Source organism: Symphalangus syndactylus, chromosome 10 (assembly GCF_028878055.3).
Source record: "Symphalangus syndactylus isolate Jambi chromosome 10, NHGRI_mSymSyn1-v2.1_pri, whole genome shotgun sequence".
NCBI lineage: Eukaryota > Metazoa > Chordata > Mammalia > Primates > Hylobatidae > Symphalangus > Symphalangus syndactylus.
In genome coordinates, this window is record NC_072432.2 from 88,438,017 (window position 1) to 88,454,114 (window position 16,098).

Genomic DNA, 16,098 nt, shown 5'->3' on the forward strand with positions numbered 1-16,098 from the left:
CTCTACTCTTGGGTCATCATATCAAATCTCACTGTATCTTTGAAGCATAATTGGAAAGAGACAGCAGGTGTCATCACATCATTGTGCAGATGAGGTGAGGTACAGGGAAGATAAGGGACTTGCCCAAGGTCCACAGCCAGCATCCAGGTCTCCCGGCCATGGGCCTTGGACACTGCGTCCCTGGCTCACATCGTATTAAGCTCCTATGAGACAGGGGCCCCAGTCACAACCAGAATCCTGATTGTTCACAATTCACCACATCCTAATCCAATGTTTGTGCTGTATTTCACCCAGTTGATTCTGCTTCATTTTCCTACAGTTTCCGGAAAAATCCTTTCAACCAAACAAATATATGTTAAGCAGACAGCAATAAATCCTGTTTCATTCAACTGAATAATTTGAAATATAAACTCCAGAGACTCTGGAATTTGGTGCAGAGCAGTAGGAAAATTACAGAATGTTATCGTTCTACTTTTCATCACATTTGAAACTCTAATTTAATCCCAGGTTGCAACTAAAATACTGAAATAACCAAAATGGAAAGGATTGTCTTTTATAATATCATATAATATCATATAAAGTTTCTTCGCATCTGAATTTTTTTTTTAAGATGGAGTCTTTCTCTGTTGCCCCAACTGGAGTGCAGTAGGGTGATCTCAGCTCACTGTAACCTCCACCTCCCGAGTTCAAGTGATTTTCCTGCCTCAGCCTCCAAAGTAGCTGGGATTACAGGCACCTGCCACCATGCCCAGCTAATTTTTTTTTTTTTTTGAGACAGAGTCTCGCTCTGTCACCCAGGCTGGAGTGCAGTGGCACGATCTTGGCTCACTGCAACCTCCGCCTCTCAGGTTCATGCCATTCTCCTGCCTCAGCCTCCCGAGTAGCTGGGACTACAGGCGCCCGCCACCACGCCCGGCTAATTTTTTGTATTTTTAGTAGAGACAGGGTTTCACCATGTTAGCCAGGATGGTCTCGATCTCCTGACCTCGTGATCCGCCCACCTCGGCCTCCCAAGTTCTGGGATTACAAGCGTGAGCCACTGCACCTGGCCCATGCCCAGCTAATTTTTGTATTTTTAGTAGAGAAAGCATTTTGCCATGTTAGCCAGGCTGGTCTCGAACTCCTGACCTCCAGTGATCCACCTGCCTCGGCCTCCCTTAAAATGCTGGGATTACAGATGTAAGCCACCATGCCTGGCCACATCTGAAATTCTTAAAGTGTCCAAAATAACACTGCTAGTCACAGCAGATAAGCAGTAAGTCAAATCAGGAGGTGATACACGGAAAAATGGCAGAGATGAGCCTCTGGCCCCTGAAAAATGTAGAAATGGAGTCAGGCAAAGAGCTCAGAGATGAGAAAATACAAATTTGGGGCACTTCACGTGATAACTTCTAGGGAGTCATCATGTGGCATGGTAAAACAAGACTATTTTAACTAAAAATAAACATTATACTTTTTGGGGGGAAATGACTGCTGAGAAATAGAGAATTCATCTGTCTACCTTTGGCAAAGTACACTATTATGCTGCTGTGGGCATCCGGCATTGTACCACCAAATATCACAAACCCAAATGAATTCTTGACAGCACTAAAAGGGATAAACTCAGCCCTTTTTACGCCTTGAAATCTAAGTGGGAAACTAATATTTTAAACTGTTCCTGAGTTACAATTTCATTAAAATATTTACTTGCTTAATATCAACTGTTTAGCCTTTAAAAACCAAACCATCACAGGTTTTGTAGTGAACTGTAAAGGTCTCACACTTTCACACACATTCACAAAATCATATTATGAAATTTTGTATGATTTAAATTAAAAATATCTTTTATTGAAAATGCTGTATTGGCTGGGCATGGTGGCTCACCCCTGTAATCCCAGCACTTTGGGAGGCTGAGGCAGGCGGATCACCTGAGGTTGGGAGTTCGAGACCAGCCTAACCAACATGCAGAAACCTGGTCTCTACTAAAAATACAAAATTAGCCAGGCATGATATATGCCTGCAATCCCAGCTACTTTGGAGGCTGAGGCAGGAAAATCACTTGAAGCCAGGAGGTGGAAGTTGAAGTGAGCCAAGATTGTACCATTGCACTCCAGCCTTGGCAACAGAGCAAGACTCCATCTCAAAAAAAAAAAAAAAAAGAAAAGAAAAGAAAAAAGAAAAAAAGAAAATGCTGTATTATACATGTATAGGTCAGAAATTATTGTGTGCAATGAAAAAAATGCCATAAATAATGCCCCACCCAATAGCTGATTTTCTATATGAAACACCAAGAAGGTTTTTCATTTACTGCAGGTAAGGCCACACCACTGGCCACATAAATAGGTTTCTCTGAAGGCCGCTAGCACCCATCCCCCAATAGAGGACTGGGAGCACATCCCCATTTTTGATGTACTGATGGTAGATCTCTCGCCAGCAAAATGAACACCCTTTTTTATATTATCTTCTCCTTAAACATTTATTAAAACTATCTACAATTGTGTATCATCACTAATACGAATTTCTTCTCAGTTCTATATCAGAAGGCATCAAATGACTGTGCTCTTTTTTTTTTTTTAACTTTTTAATTTTTGAGACAGAGTCTCACTCCGTCGCCCAGGCTGGAGTGCAGTGGTGCAATCTCAGCTCACTACAACCTCCACCTTCTGGGTTCAAGTGATTCTCATGCCTCAGCCTCCTGAGTAGCTGGGATTACAGGCGTGTGCTACCATGCCCAGTTAACTTTTGTTTTTTTTAGTAGAGATGGGTTTCACCATGCTGGCCAGGCTGGTCTCAAACTCCTGACCTCAGGTGATCCACCCGCCTGGGCCTCCCAAAGTGCTGGGATTACAGGTGTGAGCCACCACGCCCAGCATGATTGTATTCTTTAAATAAACTACAAATACGCAATGTATTTCTTCATATCTGGCTGTTCTAACTTTTTGGCAAATTAAAAAGGTCTGTGGCTTCTTCTCGCTGATTCACATGTTTGAGGTTTAGCTTGGTATACTGTGGTAAGAGCTCATGTAACCCAGGCTTCTAGGGGCCTTTCTGTGGCACAAACTTTGTGGTCACTGTAGATCACCCATCTTCCTTTTATATTTTTGATATGGCAAATGTAATGGTCATTTATTATAGATAGTTCCATGTGACTGAAGGATGTAAATTATTCACGCACTTATTCTTTTCAGTGTTAACTTTCTGTGATGAGGTCCCAGTAGCCATTCTCCACCTTCTCAAGTTCCCTTTCAAAGAAATGGCCCATGTAGCTACTCCACACTCAGCCTCTAACCTTGCCGTGCCAAAACTGGCAGAAGCCTTGCTCATAATACAAACAATGCTATCCCCATCATGGAAAGGTTGCTGAGATTTCAAACAGTCATACAAACTAAGTCGGGAGCATGCTGGTTGCTGCAGTCAGTGTCACCAGTGATTTCATAAGCTATTAAAAAAGCCACCCCTGGGAGAAGATTTTTGGGTCCCCTAAAGTATCCAAGGTCACAACCACAATTTACTGTATTCAGGAGCCAGCTGTAGCTATTGTGTGTTAAGTGTCTCAGAATTCTGGAAATGAAACATAACAGCATTCTGGAAATAAGACTTAATAACTTTTAAAAAACCATCACTACCACCTTAACCTTAACTGGCACTTGTAAACCAAAAAGGTTTTAAGTATTAACCCTTCATTCCCAACCGCAGATCTATAAAAGAGGCTGCCAGACACTAGGAGAGAATGCCAGTGTGGCTCATCAGGACACCTGGAGTTCTCCACCTGGCCAATCAACCCCATGAGCAGCATAGAGGCTGAGAAGAGGTTGTTATATTTGCTTCTAACGTGAAAGAAATGCATGAACATGCTACCTACTCTGGTTGGGAAATAACGGCTTGTCTTAAACGTCTTTAAGGTGCTTGAGAGGATGAAGGTGGTGAAAAAGAGAATACAGGACCAAAAGAGGACATCAGGAGTGTAGGGTCCATGATGGCCGCACGCAGATCCCATGAACTCTCCATGCATCTCCTGGCATTCCTGGAGGAATAAGCATTCCGGGTGATGAAAGGCAGACACAACCAAATAAATAGCTGTTTCCTACTGAGTCCACCACTCATTGTCATCCCATGGTTGTTGGGAGCAGAGGCTGCAAGCGGCATCCCCTTGACCTTTATGCAGTTGCGGGGTGCTCTCTTGCACAGGCCACTTTCAAGTAGGGTGGTTACTTGTGGTCCTAAGACATAGAACTGTTCTGAACAATACTACTTCCAAGGCTCTGGAAGGACCCCGGCAACTTATATTGTTCTTATCACAGAGGACCTCCAAACTTGAACATTCTTCAACCCTACATGTCTGGATCTGCCCCGTGTCCTGCGTGGTTTCATCCCCACCTATCCTTAGTGAAGGGTCACTGGGTAGGATGTGGGGGGAGAAAAGAGAAGGATAATCTTCTCCCTTAACATACAAGAAAAATTCTGAAAGAATGAAAGAAAGTAAGAATTGTTTTTTAAAAAGCTTTATTTCGGTAAATGCCAGAGTTTGGCCAGAGTTTCCCTTTCACTTAGAAGTCCCTCCTAAACCTGTGGTCACAATGCTAGGATATCTGGCAGCTCCCAGACTTACACTGACAGTCAGGTTAGCCCAGTGGACTTCTGCTGTCACGATGTTGTGGTCCTTCCAGTACTGGAGGGTGTGATTGTTTGGATTCTCTGGGAGAGCACACCTGCAGCTGAGGGGAAAAAATTAAAAAGATTCCTGAGGAAAACAGCCAAATACTCAGTTAAATGTTTTTAGAACAACTGGTTTAAAGGCTTTCAGGAGCTGCCTTGCTGCTGCTTTGCATACTTCAGACCTGAGGAGTTGAGGCCCCTCTGTAGGCCCCATCACACTCTAATTTTTCAGTCAGTCATTACTAAAGTTTGACTCAAATCAGCCCGTGGGTCTTGGATTAAACTGTGCTGATAACCACATTTGGCATGATGTGCCCAGAATGAGTCCTGATTGGTTGTTTTGCTTTTTGTTTTGTTTTGTTTTTGTTTTTGTTTTTGCTGATTTCTTAGGCTCTTGCTATGAAATTTAATCTACATAGCAAGGAGGTCTCGATATCCCACTTACTTCTCAACAACTTCTTCCAAGCCTGAATATCTTATTCTCTATACACTTCGTCATGCTCTTGTTCTAAAGGTCAGAGTCTCCTGGAATCGTGATGTAAGCACTTCCTGACACTGAGTTATCTTTGGTAATATCCCACTACCTTGGCCATTCCCTGGCCACTCATGGTAGAGCCAGACCTAGAAACTCCATTAGCTTCCCCAGGCCTCCTACTCCAGCCAAACCAGACCAGACCAGACCACACTTGTGCCACTGGCCACCATGTTGCCTCCCAGTCCCAGCATGCTTCATGCCTGACCTGGCTCCCAATATGGTCAACTGACACAGCCATCCCCACTAACTTTGTATGGTCTGTGAATTTAATAAGCATGCCTTCTAAGATATGGCATGACTGAATTAAAATTCAAAAAGCTCTCGACAGGTTAGAATAATAGGAAGAAATTGACAAAATGAAAAGTAATAGGGAAAGCTATAAAGCCCTATGCTTAGGTTTAAAAAAATCAGTTCCAAATAAATAAACTGTGGTACATCCAGACAATGGAATATTATTCAGTACTAAGAAGAAATGAACCACCAAGCCATGAAAAAACAGAGGACCTTAAATGCATATTAAAAGTGAAAGAAGCCAATCTGAAAAGGCTACATACTGTATGATTCCAACCTGATATTCTGGAAAATTCAAAACTATAAGGACATAAAAAGGTCAGTGGTTGTTAGGAGTTGGGGGGAGGGAGAGAGCAACTGGCAGAGCACAGGAGATTTTTAAGGAAGTGAAAGTATTCTGTATGATATTATAATGGAGGATACATGTCATTATACATTTATCAAAATCCATAGAATGTACAACACCAAGAGTCAACTCTAATGTAATCTATGGACTTTGGGTGGCAATGATGTGTCTGTGTAGGTTCACTGATTGTAACAAACTTACCACTCTGGTGTGGGATATTGATATTGGGGGAGACTGTGCGTGTGCTGGGGTAGAGAGTATATGCTAACTCTCTGTACTTGCTGTTCAACTTTGCTGCGAACCTAAAACTGCTTTAAAAAATAAACTATATTTTTAAAAAATCAATTACATACATATTAACATAAAATCATTTAAAGAGTTAAGGAGTTCTAGCTTCACATCAGCGCCATATGAAATAACAGTAGAATGCGACTAAAAAAAATATCATCTTGAGCTTTATTAACAAAGGATTTGTTTCTGGAACCAAAGTCTACTCAGTCCAGGGCTGGTCACTTTGCCTGTCTTCTCCGATATAAGCCTCATAAAGACAGATCCTTTGTCATGTTTGCCACTGTGTTTCCAAGGCCTAAAACAGTGCTTGGTACATAATAGGTGCTCAATAAATATTTGTTAAACAAAGAAAATAATGATAAAAAGAGGTCAAAGAATCAACCTTACAGAAATGAGAACTCTAATGCCAATAGGAGCCAATTCGCTAGGCTTTGAAGATGATACTCCCTAATCATTGTTATTTTCTAGTAAAATAAAGTTCTAATAAATTATTTATTAATTCTGATTTTTAAAAGGTTAATGAGTGAATAACTAGAATAGATGAAAGTGTATCTGTCGCTGGTCCGCAGATGCCTCCAGGCAGTGTACTCTCTCTTCTGAGACAGTTTCAGACTGAAGTTGTTCATTTCACAACCAGATCCTCCACATCAGAACTGTACAGCCAGAACTTGATGTACAGAGCTAAAGGAAGAGGATCTTTAGTCATAATTTGGAGAATACTATTCCAGAGAAGAAATGTTTATAGGACCAGAGTGTCCTAGATGGTTGAAAACACAGCCAGATACCGTGTTTCTTTTCCAAGTGATCCAAACCATATTGAACACATAAAGAAATCATAATCTCTTGAGTTGAAATCTAGGAAGTAAGTAGGCTCCTGGATCTTTATGATACAGTGTGAGACACTTCTGGATCTGAAAGGAATGATTAATATATCTTCACCTAATAATTCCTAAAAGTTGCCTGTACATACTTTCAGAGAAAGAGAGTCCTTCATTTCAACAAAGGAGAGAGTCCATTCTCTCACTTGATAACATAGTCCAGAGGCTCACAAGTCCTTGCAAAAGAAGTTCCTCCCCATAACTAACTCAAATCCTCCCTGCTACATTTGCAGCCCATTTTTGTTTCAGTGCCTAGAACCAAAAGACATGGTCTGGAAAGCATTTCTTGAGTCCCCTCTGTGTTTCACTTCTAGTCGATCTTCTCTGTCAACACTTTTGATTGCTCTCCTCTGGCAGCCCTCCAATACTCCTTGTCCGTATCTGAGATCCATTTCCCAAAGGGCAAGACACTTCTTGACCAGAAGCTGTAAGCACTGCCTAGCACTCTACATCAGCAATTAAACTCAGGCCCTTTGCTCAATTTTTAAAAATAAGCAGAAAGCACACTTACTAATAGAGGCTAAGGTGGTCCAGCTGGCTGTGCATGTGGATGGGGTAGGTCTCTGCCAGGTGAATCAGTTTTTCTATTGCTTCGTAGATGAAAATAATGCAAATTAGGGAGGCAAATGCTTCTTCAGTGAAACGGGTAATGTAGCAGACAAGGGAACTGGCATCAGTTGCCACAAGGACAATACACAGGAAAGCGGTCCACAGTCCAATACAAGCTCGCAGGGAGAGGTATGAAAGAGCATAGTCTCTGAAACAAGACCAAAGTTCATCAGAACGCATGGATGGATGGCATTAAGAGACAAGGAGTCAGAAATGTGGTGAATTCATCTCATCTAAACCAGCACTGGAACCCAGTTTATCCCTAATTCTGATTGTATTTTACTTCTAAATAATGCTCTGGCACACTTATGATACAGATTTGCCTCACAGGATATGGGCAAGGATACGAAAACTGAAAAAAGAAATTGTCTCATATACATTCCTGCCATTACTACTTAATGTAATTATGATCTTATTCTTGCAGTTAAGAAAAAAAGGGGCTGGCCATAGTCCCATGAGCTGCTACTTGAAATACAAAAGGAAAAAAGAAAAGATTGTATAGGAAAAGTAGGGAAACCGAGCACTCTTGTGCCCCACTAGCAAAAAAAAAAATCACTAGCAAAAAAAAAAAAAAAAAAAGCAGGGGGAGGATATTAGGCCAAATTAAAAATTGACTCACAATGGAAATGGAGAAGTTTGAATTAGCTAGGGAAAGTCTTTTTAAAGATAAAAAGTCAAGACTTCAATAATGGCTGAGGAATATTAATCAAGTTCGTTAAGAATAGGAGATCTGCTATTTTGGGTATGGTGCTACTTGGGGGCAGGACAACAGACCAAATGATGGTCTCCTTTCGGGTTTCTTACAATCCAAAATGATATTGCCTGTCTGTACTGAGTAGAACCCTGACATTTAATCCTGGCAGCATAATCACTAAATCTGGTTAGAGTTTTCAGAAAAACAAATGTCTTACTTGCAGAATTTGAACAAAATCTTTTCAAACACAAGCACTGGTCCAGTACTTCCCAGGATGGTGAGAGCCTGTCCCGCAAACAAGGAATAAGCAATCCCAGTCATGGAGGCTCCAAACAAGGATTCAATCGCACTCTGAGAGGAAAAAAAGTCATCACTGAGTCCATAGCCCATCAGTACAGAGTAATATTGGCTTAGCTACATTCCTGACTTTGCTGTCCTGTGTGCCTTGATGGCCATTTATTTGCTTGTATTTCATCTTAGCAAGAGTGATGTGTACACACCATCTAATACTCCTGTAAACAGATACTACTTTAATAATTCAGGTGCCCAGATCCATTGACACATGATTCCTTAACTAACTCCTATTCTTCAGTGACTCAATTCAGTATTTGAAAATATATAGAAAGCACAGTGATACCATTCACACTACAAGCTCACATACAGAGTCATTTTAAATCTTATTTTAAAATGGCATCAATATATCCACTTTCCATCACTGAGGCAACAGAAAATTCAACTGGGCAACCAGCTACTGAAGTTGATGTTCCAGCAGGAGAGTCTGTTGTAAAGAGAGGATTGTGTTGCTCTTTGGGGTGATGTCAGAAGACCATGGTAATTCAGAGGAAAAATCCAATCTCTTCAGTCCTAGACCAGGTAATTTCCCCCACAGTGGACTTGGCTGCCGCCACAATATTTTAGGTCTTGTTTGGGGTCATTAGAAGTGGTTAAAAGTCCTTACTATGCGTCCCTCAGTGGCTTCTCCAAGCAATCCCCCAAAGGTGATGACAGGTGACATGCAGGCACAGTACAGGAACAGAAAGGAGGCCAAACACTGTAAGCTGAGTGCATCCCGGTAGTCGCTCCAGTACCAGGGGGCCTTCCGCTTGATGTCCAGCACCAAGCCCCCAAATAGCCTGTGGAAACACAACAGACAGGCCTCTAACACAGTCCCTCTTCCCTAAAAGCATGTAAACAGCACACATTTGAAAGCATTTCAAATGTGCTCTGTTTAGAGGTAAGACTTTGGCTTCAGTTTGACCCCAGTACAGATATCTCTCTTGGGTCAGCACAGAGTCTCTTTGCGACCGAGGGTATGACTTAGGTAAATTTGAATGAATATCCTAAACATACAAAGAATTAATTTAGATATGCATATTATCCATTCAATAAAAAGTTCAAAAAAATTAACATGAAAGCAAGTCTTAGCTTCAGACTTTAAATTCTGAGCTGTTAGGAGGAAATGTGCAAAACCAACTTAAGGTATTAAAATTACTAGTTTTATTAAATGTTTTCTAGATAAAAAAGCCCCTATCACATGCACTTTCTTACTCTGAACAACTATCCCCCTTAATTGTGAGAAATGTGTATAAATAATTCATTCATGCAATTGACAAGTAGCAGCAGATACTTGGTGCCAAGCACTGTGCCAGGTACTGGAGATGCAGCAATGAGCAAGACATGAACAGCCCTGCTCTCCAGGACCAAGTCTAGTGCAGGAGACAGGCAGTATTGTGAGGGTGCTATGGTGGCATAGAGCAGGGAGGGGCATTTCAGCCATGACTTCAGGGAGGGACTGGTAGTTAAGCAGATGAGGCAGAGGGGAGGGGCCAACATGGGTGACACTTAGAGGTGAGAGTGCTTGGTGGATCAAGGTGCTGAGAGATATGAGTGGATAATACAGTGTGAAGGGTGAATGCCAATAGACAAGGCTGGAGAAGCTAAGTCAAAAAGGCCTTAAAAATTGTTTTATTTATTATTTTTATATATTTTTTTGAGACGGAGTCTCACTCTGTTGCCCAGGCTGGAGTGCAGTGGCACAATCTCTGGTCACTGCAGCTCTGCCTCCTGGGTTCGCACCATTCTCCTGCCTCAGCCTCCCGAGTGGCTGGGACTACAGGCGCCCGCCACCATGCCCGGCTAATTTTTTTGTATTTTTAGTAGAGACGGGGTTTCACCGTGTTGGCCAGGATGGTCTCGACCTCCTGACCTCATGATCTGCTCGCCTCGGCCTCCCAAAGTGCTGGGATTACAGGCGTGAGCCATCACACCCGGCCAGAAATGGTTTTAAGGAATTAAAACTTTATCCTAATAGGATGTCAAGTTACTGAAGAACTATAAACAGAGGAGTGACATAACCAAACATACATTCTGGAAGGACCACTCTGTGGTAGTATGATGAATGGAGCATAGATTAGGATGAAAAGTGGATGGATTCAAGAGCTAATCAGGAGGTAGAATCAACAGGACTTGGTGGCAGGACTTCAGGGCCCCCTCCTCTTCTCAAAGATGAGACAGACCAAGACCAAGATATCCCACACTAAGGAGGAGATGTGTTCCCAATTCAATCACTTTTTCTAAGAGTGGAGTCACTGCACCAGCGTGAGGGCTGTCAGGTGAATAACAGAAAGAGCCACTCAGCACAAATCACTTGGCTTCTTCTACCAATAAATGGCATAGAAAAAAAAAGGAAAAGGACTATTACAGAATGGGAACATAATAACCAAATGCAAACTTTGACTCCTATGTCAAACAAATGAACTCTAAAAAGATGTTGCTAACAATCATAAAAAGTTTAATAAGAACTGAGCATTAGACAATGTAAAGAATGATTGTTAATTTTGTTAGATTTGATAATGGCATGATAATTTTTTTAATGTCCTAATTAAAGAGATGCATACTGAAGTATTTACAGGTAAAATGATATGTCGGTGATTTGGTTTAAAATAATCTAGAAAACATAAAAATAAAATTAAGTGAGAAGAAATAGATGAAACAAGATTGGCAACATGTTGGTAATAGTTGATGGGTACATGGGGGTTCATTAACGTATTCTCCCTTCTTTTTTTATATGTTTGAAATTTTCTATAATAAAAAGCTATTTTTAAAAAACACACAAGCTACTCTCTCACGGAAGGAGGCTTGGCGAGCTCTTTCTTTCCTTCTCTCACCTAGAAGCCTGGAGGAGTATGAGGAGGCCTGGGATCTGTATGCCAGGGGAGAAGATCCAGCCAGCTCTTTCTCCTGGAGCAGTCTCTCTCATCTAGCTAGTATAATGCGTGTGCAGGTGGACACAGGACAGACACCCACCTGCTCTTTTCCTCTGGTTCTGGTGGGTATAGTTGGGATTCACCCTTCCTCAGCTTACAGCAGTAACATCATAATCTGGGTCTGGGCTTAGGGAAGAGAAGCAAAGCCAGCCTTGTGACCTGCCTTAGTTTTAGCCTATCTGGCAAACCTAGCTCAGGTAAAGAAGCTATGTACATGGTCTAGCCTAAATCATGAGTTCTGCTTCAGGATTTGGGGCCAATGGTTCAGTTAGTAATAAAGTGTCACTTTGTCTTGCTTTCTCCTCTAGGTAAATAGCCCCTCAATAACCTTGTAGGCAGCAATAATTTATCTGGGGAAAGACTCAAGTATTTCTGGGTTCTTAGCTAACATAGCATCTTGTTACCATGCAATTATCACCTCTTCATTACCAGTCACCTTCCTCTGGAAAGCACAATTCTGTAGAAGAATCTCCCTGTATAATAGTGACCCCCTACACACACATACACACACACACACACACACACACACACACACACACACACACACACACCCTGAGGCTACCTGAGATGCTGCCATGAATACTCAGCCCCTAGACACAGGAGGAGAGGAGTGTCTGTGAGCAACAGACAAAAGATTTATGTGAAATGGATTTCTGAGAAGCCATAGAAAGGGAAGACATCTATCTGTCTGGCAGTGATTAAAAGGCGGGGACAGATCTGAGGCTCATATGGATGGTATAACTATAAATTAATAAAATAATTTCTGAACACTTTATGGAGTCAGCCTCATACCTCATTCATGCATAAAATCAGACTATGATTGCACATCTACAATAGATATTCATCAGGCATGGATGCTTCTTTCTGTACTTGGGATTTCCTTTCCCTTTCAACACTGTCCTTCACATTCAAGTTTTCTGGGGCAGGAGGCACACAGGGATATGAGTTTAATTTAAGTTTGATGCAAGAAAGGACTTACCCGTGTAGAGGGTCACTAGGCTCTGGAGCATTGACTTAAGGAGCCCTTCCCTGGAGGGCTTTAGAAACAGGCCAGCCATCCATTTGTCTGGTATGCTTTGGAAGAAACCTGTTTGAAGTGTGGGGGGATCATCGAGATAGCAGCTCCTGATTCTTTTTTCCATTAACCCTTCCCAAAAGTGGCATCCCCAATAAGGGACAGAAATCTACCCTGCAAAATCCCTTTCCAGAGCACCCTCCTTGCTGAGGAGCTTCTGGCCTAGGAACACTCTAGTCATATTTCCTTCTTTGTTACTTATGGCATCCCTGCCTTAGTCAATATCAGGGAGGTTTAAGACCTGTCTTAACCCTGGCTTGGAGGGTCAGATCATACAGAACTCAGAGTACCATTTCAATTTTGTCTCCTTTCCCACCTTCTTAGAGTCTACTTCACCCTGCCTTCAAATACTTCTCCATCCAACAAGGATAACATTCCGTAAGATGTTATCCAAGTCTTGCTCCAAGGTTGTGCAACATGGCACGCATAAAGCAGTTTTGCATCTCAAAAAAACACAACTAATAGTCCGAAAAATTATAAAACCCAGGCTAATGTGGTTTTAGTTTGTGCAGTCCAGGAAAGTACAGAAACTTATAGGATGTCCATATACAAAAAAGGCTCACATTTACCTCCCACATAATTTGAGACTGAGAAAGAGGCCAGAGCTGGCCTGGAAATGTGATTCTCTATGCAGCCATTATGTCACCTTGCCTAAGGGGCTACAATGTGAGGAAGGTCATATGGCTTGAGGCCCTTTACTAAGGGCTCTAAGAAAAATGACAGAAGCTCAGAAAGAGGAAGCATCTCCCATATCGCCCAGAGCTTCCTTTTAGCTTTGTCAATTCCAGAAGTTCCTGACATGACATTATGGGAGAACTCCTTCAAACTCCATTTGAATTTGTGAGTTAAGATACTTGCGGTTTGTGAATAAGAATATGATGATCCTGGCAATATGGGATTTTCTTGGGGACATCAAATGCCATTTCCAAGATCTTATAACTGTTGAGATCCAATATAATGGTCTCCCAAACCCTCAGGTGGAATTGATTATAAGTGACCCCCTCTCACAAAGCCTGGGACGCTAATCTATTTGTTTTCTTTGGCACCAGTAGCAACCTAAAATCTCATCTCTGCACAGATATTGGTTTGAGGAAAACCTTCTTGCCCTAAATTCTACTACTTTCAAACTCTAAGTTCCTAAACTATGGACACCCTTTATATCCAAAAGATAAATTATAATTTTGAAATATCAAATCCATACTCAAAACATTTTCCTGAAAAAATTACCACCTCCTCTAGGAGAGTCTCAATTCTGGAACCCCTTCTGAGGACACATGCTTCCCTTGAACTGCCTCTCGATACCAGGCCTCCCCACCCAATTCAGATCTCTCCCAACTTTAAAGAAAATGTTTTTTAAAAAGGGAAGGCTGCTCCCCCTTTTCAGTGGCCCTTCCATTGCAAGGACTCCTTCCTTCCACCAACGCTCCCTCCCAGAGCACAGCTATCTTCCCCTACCCTCCAATACATTCTTCCTACCAGAAAACATGCTCCTCTGCAGGACACTGCGAGTCAAGTGCCATTCTCTCCTGTTTCTGTCTCCTCTCCTGGTTTCTCCCTGAATTTCCAAGATTGGAAAAATAAAATGCTTTCCACAATTCCAAAACAACTCTGAGTTTCCACTGGGTAGAGTGCTGAGGATAGAAGAGTAAGGAAAGCAACCTCAAGCAAGGAGGCAGAAAAGAAGAAAGCAAGGGGTTAGAGGACATAAAAGCTGCTTTCCATGATCTGAGTCCTGCCCTGAGAATCTCTACCCAGCAGAACCTTCTTAGACATAGCACAGCTTAACAGAGACAGAGCAATAGTCTCAATCTTCTCTGGGGACACCTCTGGATATCACACTAACCCAAAATATCATTCTCATTTACCACCTTCTGACCTAGGGAATAAAACCTCCTAGTCTGGGGACCTGCTTCCCTCACTTACCTCCTCCTTGGACATCTGTCCTTAAAATGTTGGCCTAGAAGAGTAGATTGCCTATTCTGAGGCACATACACCTAAAATAGTACCTATCTTCCTACCCTAAGGGAGTTTCTTAACCTAAAATGATCACTCAACATTTATCATACCTAGTCCATTCCATGCTACAGAACAGACATCATTCTAAAAGTATTCATTCTTTTGGCAGATATTGAGAGCCTACTCTGTTCAGGGCACTGCTGGGTCCTAGGAATATAATGGAGCCCCTGCCCTTTTGGAATAAACAGCCTAGCAGAAAAGACAATAGATCAACCAATAATAATAAAGTATGATAAAGGCTGTAATGTGGGGAAGGGAGGTCAGAGCTCAATACTGTGATATTACGTAGCAGGAACACCTAATCTCATCCAGAGAGAGTCCTAGAAGGCTTTCCAAAGGAAGTGACACAAGAACTGAGACTAAGGATATGTAGGAGTTAGCCAGGGGATGAGGAAAGGGAAGAGTGTTCAAACCAGAGGGAACAATGGTAGGAAGGACAGGAGGTGAGACAAAACATGGTAGGTGATTTGAGAAACTTGAATGAATGAATACGATATTTGGTATATTCATAATACTTCTAGTCAGTGGTTCCATTTGAAAAGTCATTCTTCAGCCAATAAATTCCCACTATAGAGAAGTAGGCTGAAAGAAAGAGGATGCCTCATTCCTTTACATAACTTCTACCCAATAAGCAGCATCGCTGTGAAACATCCCAGGACTTACCGCCCAGTGCGCTGAAGTTCTGGCCCACTGTGACCCCCATGTGGTTCCTGTTCTATGTGGCAAACATTTCCATTTGGAACTCCAGGCATTTTCCTTTTCTCCTTTTAACAGAAGACCACAAAATTAGTAAAGGTAACATCTATCTTTCTGTCCTGCTATCAGCAGGGAGTGGGAATGGGATAACCCAAAAGCAACCAAAAATGCCCGTGTTTGTAGCTTTCAAATACACTTACTGACTTGATGCAGTTTATTGACTTCAGTGAAACACACACACACATACCCCATAATTTCTCTTCCTGTTCTATAGTACCTGACTCCTAACTAAGCCTTGCCTAGAAAGAGAAAAATGGGGGCTTTGGCATTAGATATGACCTAAGTTCCAGTTTCATATCTGCCTCTGTGTAATCTTACTTTACCTTAAAATCTTGCCCTAGAAGATAGTTTTATTCCTCATTTTGTAAAACTAGAGATAATAATATCTTTTGAGGGATGTTCCTGGGAAGGCTGAATTTGCATATATAAAGCACCTGGCTGGTGTCTAGTACACAGTAGGAGTTCCTTTCCCATCTTTAATATGTCAGAAAAATATCAGACATTCTATTTGCTCTCTCTATACAACTTGCTTTTTTCATTTGATGACTTGTATATACAATGTAGTCACAAGAAATATTCTCCCTTCTCTCTGCTATTTCACATCAATCCTTCAAAATTTGGCTTAAAATTCATCCCCAGGTAATCCTGACTGACCCCATCACACCTGAGCCAATTTATACTATGCAAATTCTTTTTTTTTTTTTTT

At 41.7% G+C, this 16,098-nt stretch overlaps 1 protein-coding gene across 4 annotated transcripts in view; it reads right to left on the minus strand.

Moving 5' to 3' along the window:
• Positions 1–16,098, minus strand: part of SLC4A8 (solute carrier family 4 member 8) — a 134,634-nt gene that overhangs the window by 43,402 nt on the left and 75,134 nt on the right. For 3 of the 4 annotated variants that reach the window (XM_055294793.2, XM_055294792.2, XM_063610480.1), the window contains exons 11-16: positions 15,300–15,400; positions 9,238–9,412; positions 8,497–8,630; positions 7,488–7,733; positions 4,589–4,694; positions 3,842–4,003 (exon numbers count right to left, since the gene is read on the minus strand). In XM_055294793.2, coding sequence (XP_055150768.1) covers positions 3,842–4,003; positions 4,589–4,694; positions 7,488–7,733; positions 8,497–8,630; positions 9,238–9,412; positions 15,300–15,400 — 924 coding nt within the window. Of the gene's footprint in view, positions 1–3,841; positions 4,004–4,465; positions 4,695–7,487; positions 7,734–8,496; positions 8,631–9,237; positions 9,413–15,299; positions 15,401–16,098 lie in introns of those variants that run through there. The other variant, XM_063610481.1, reaches the window with a different exon arrangement.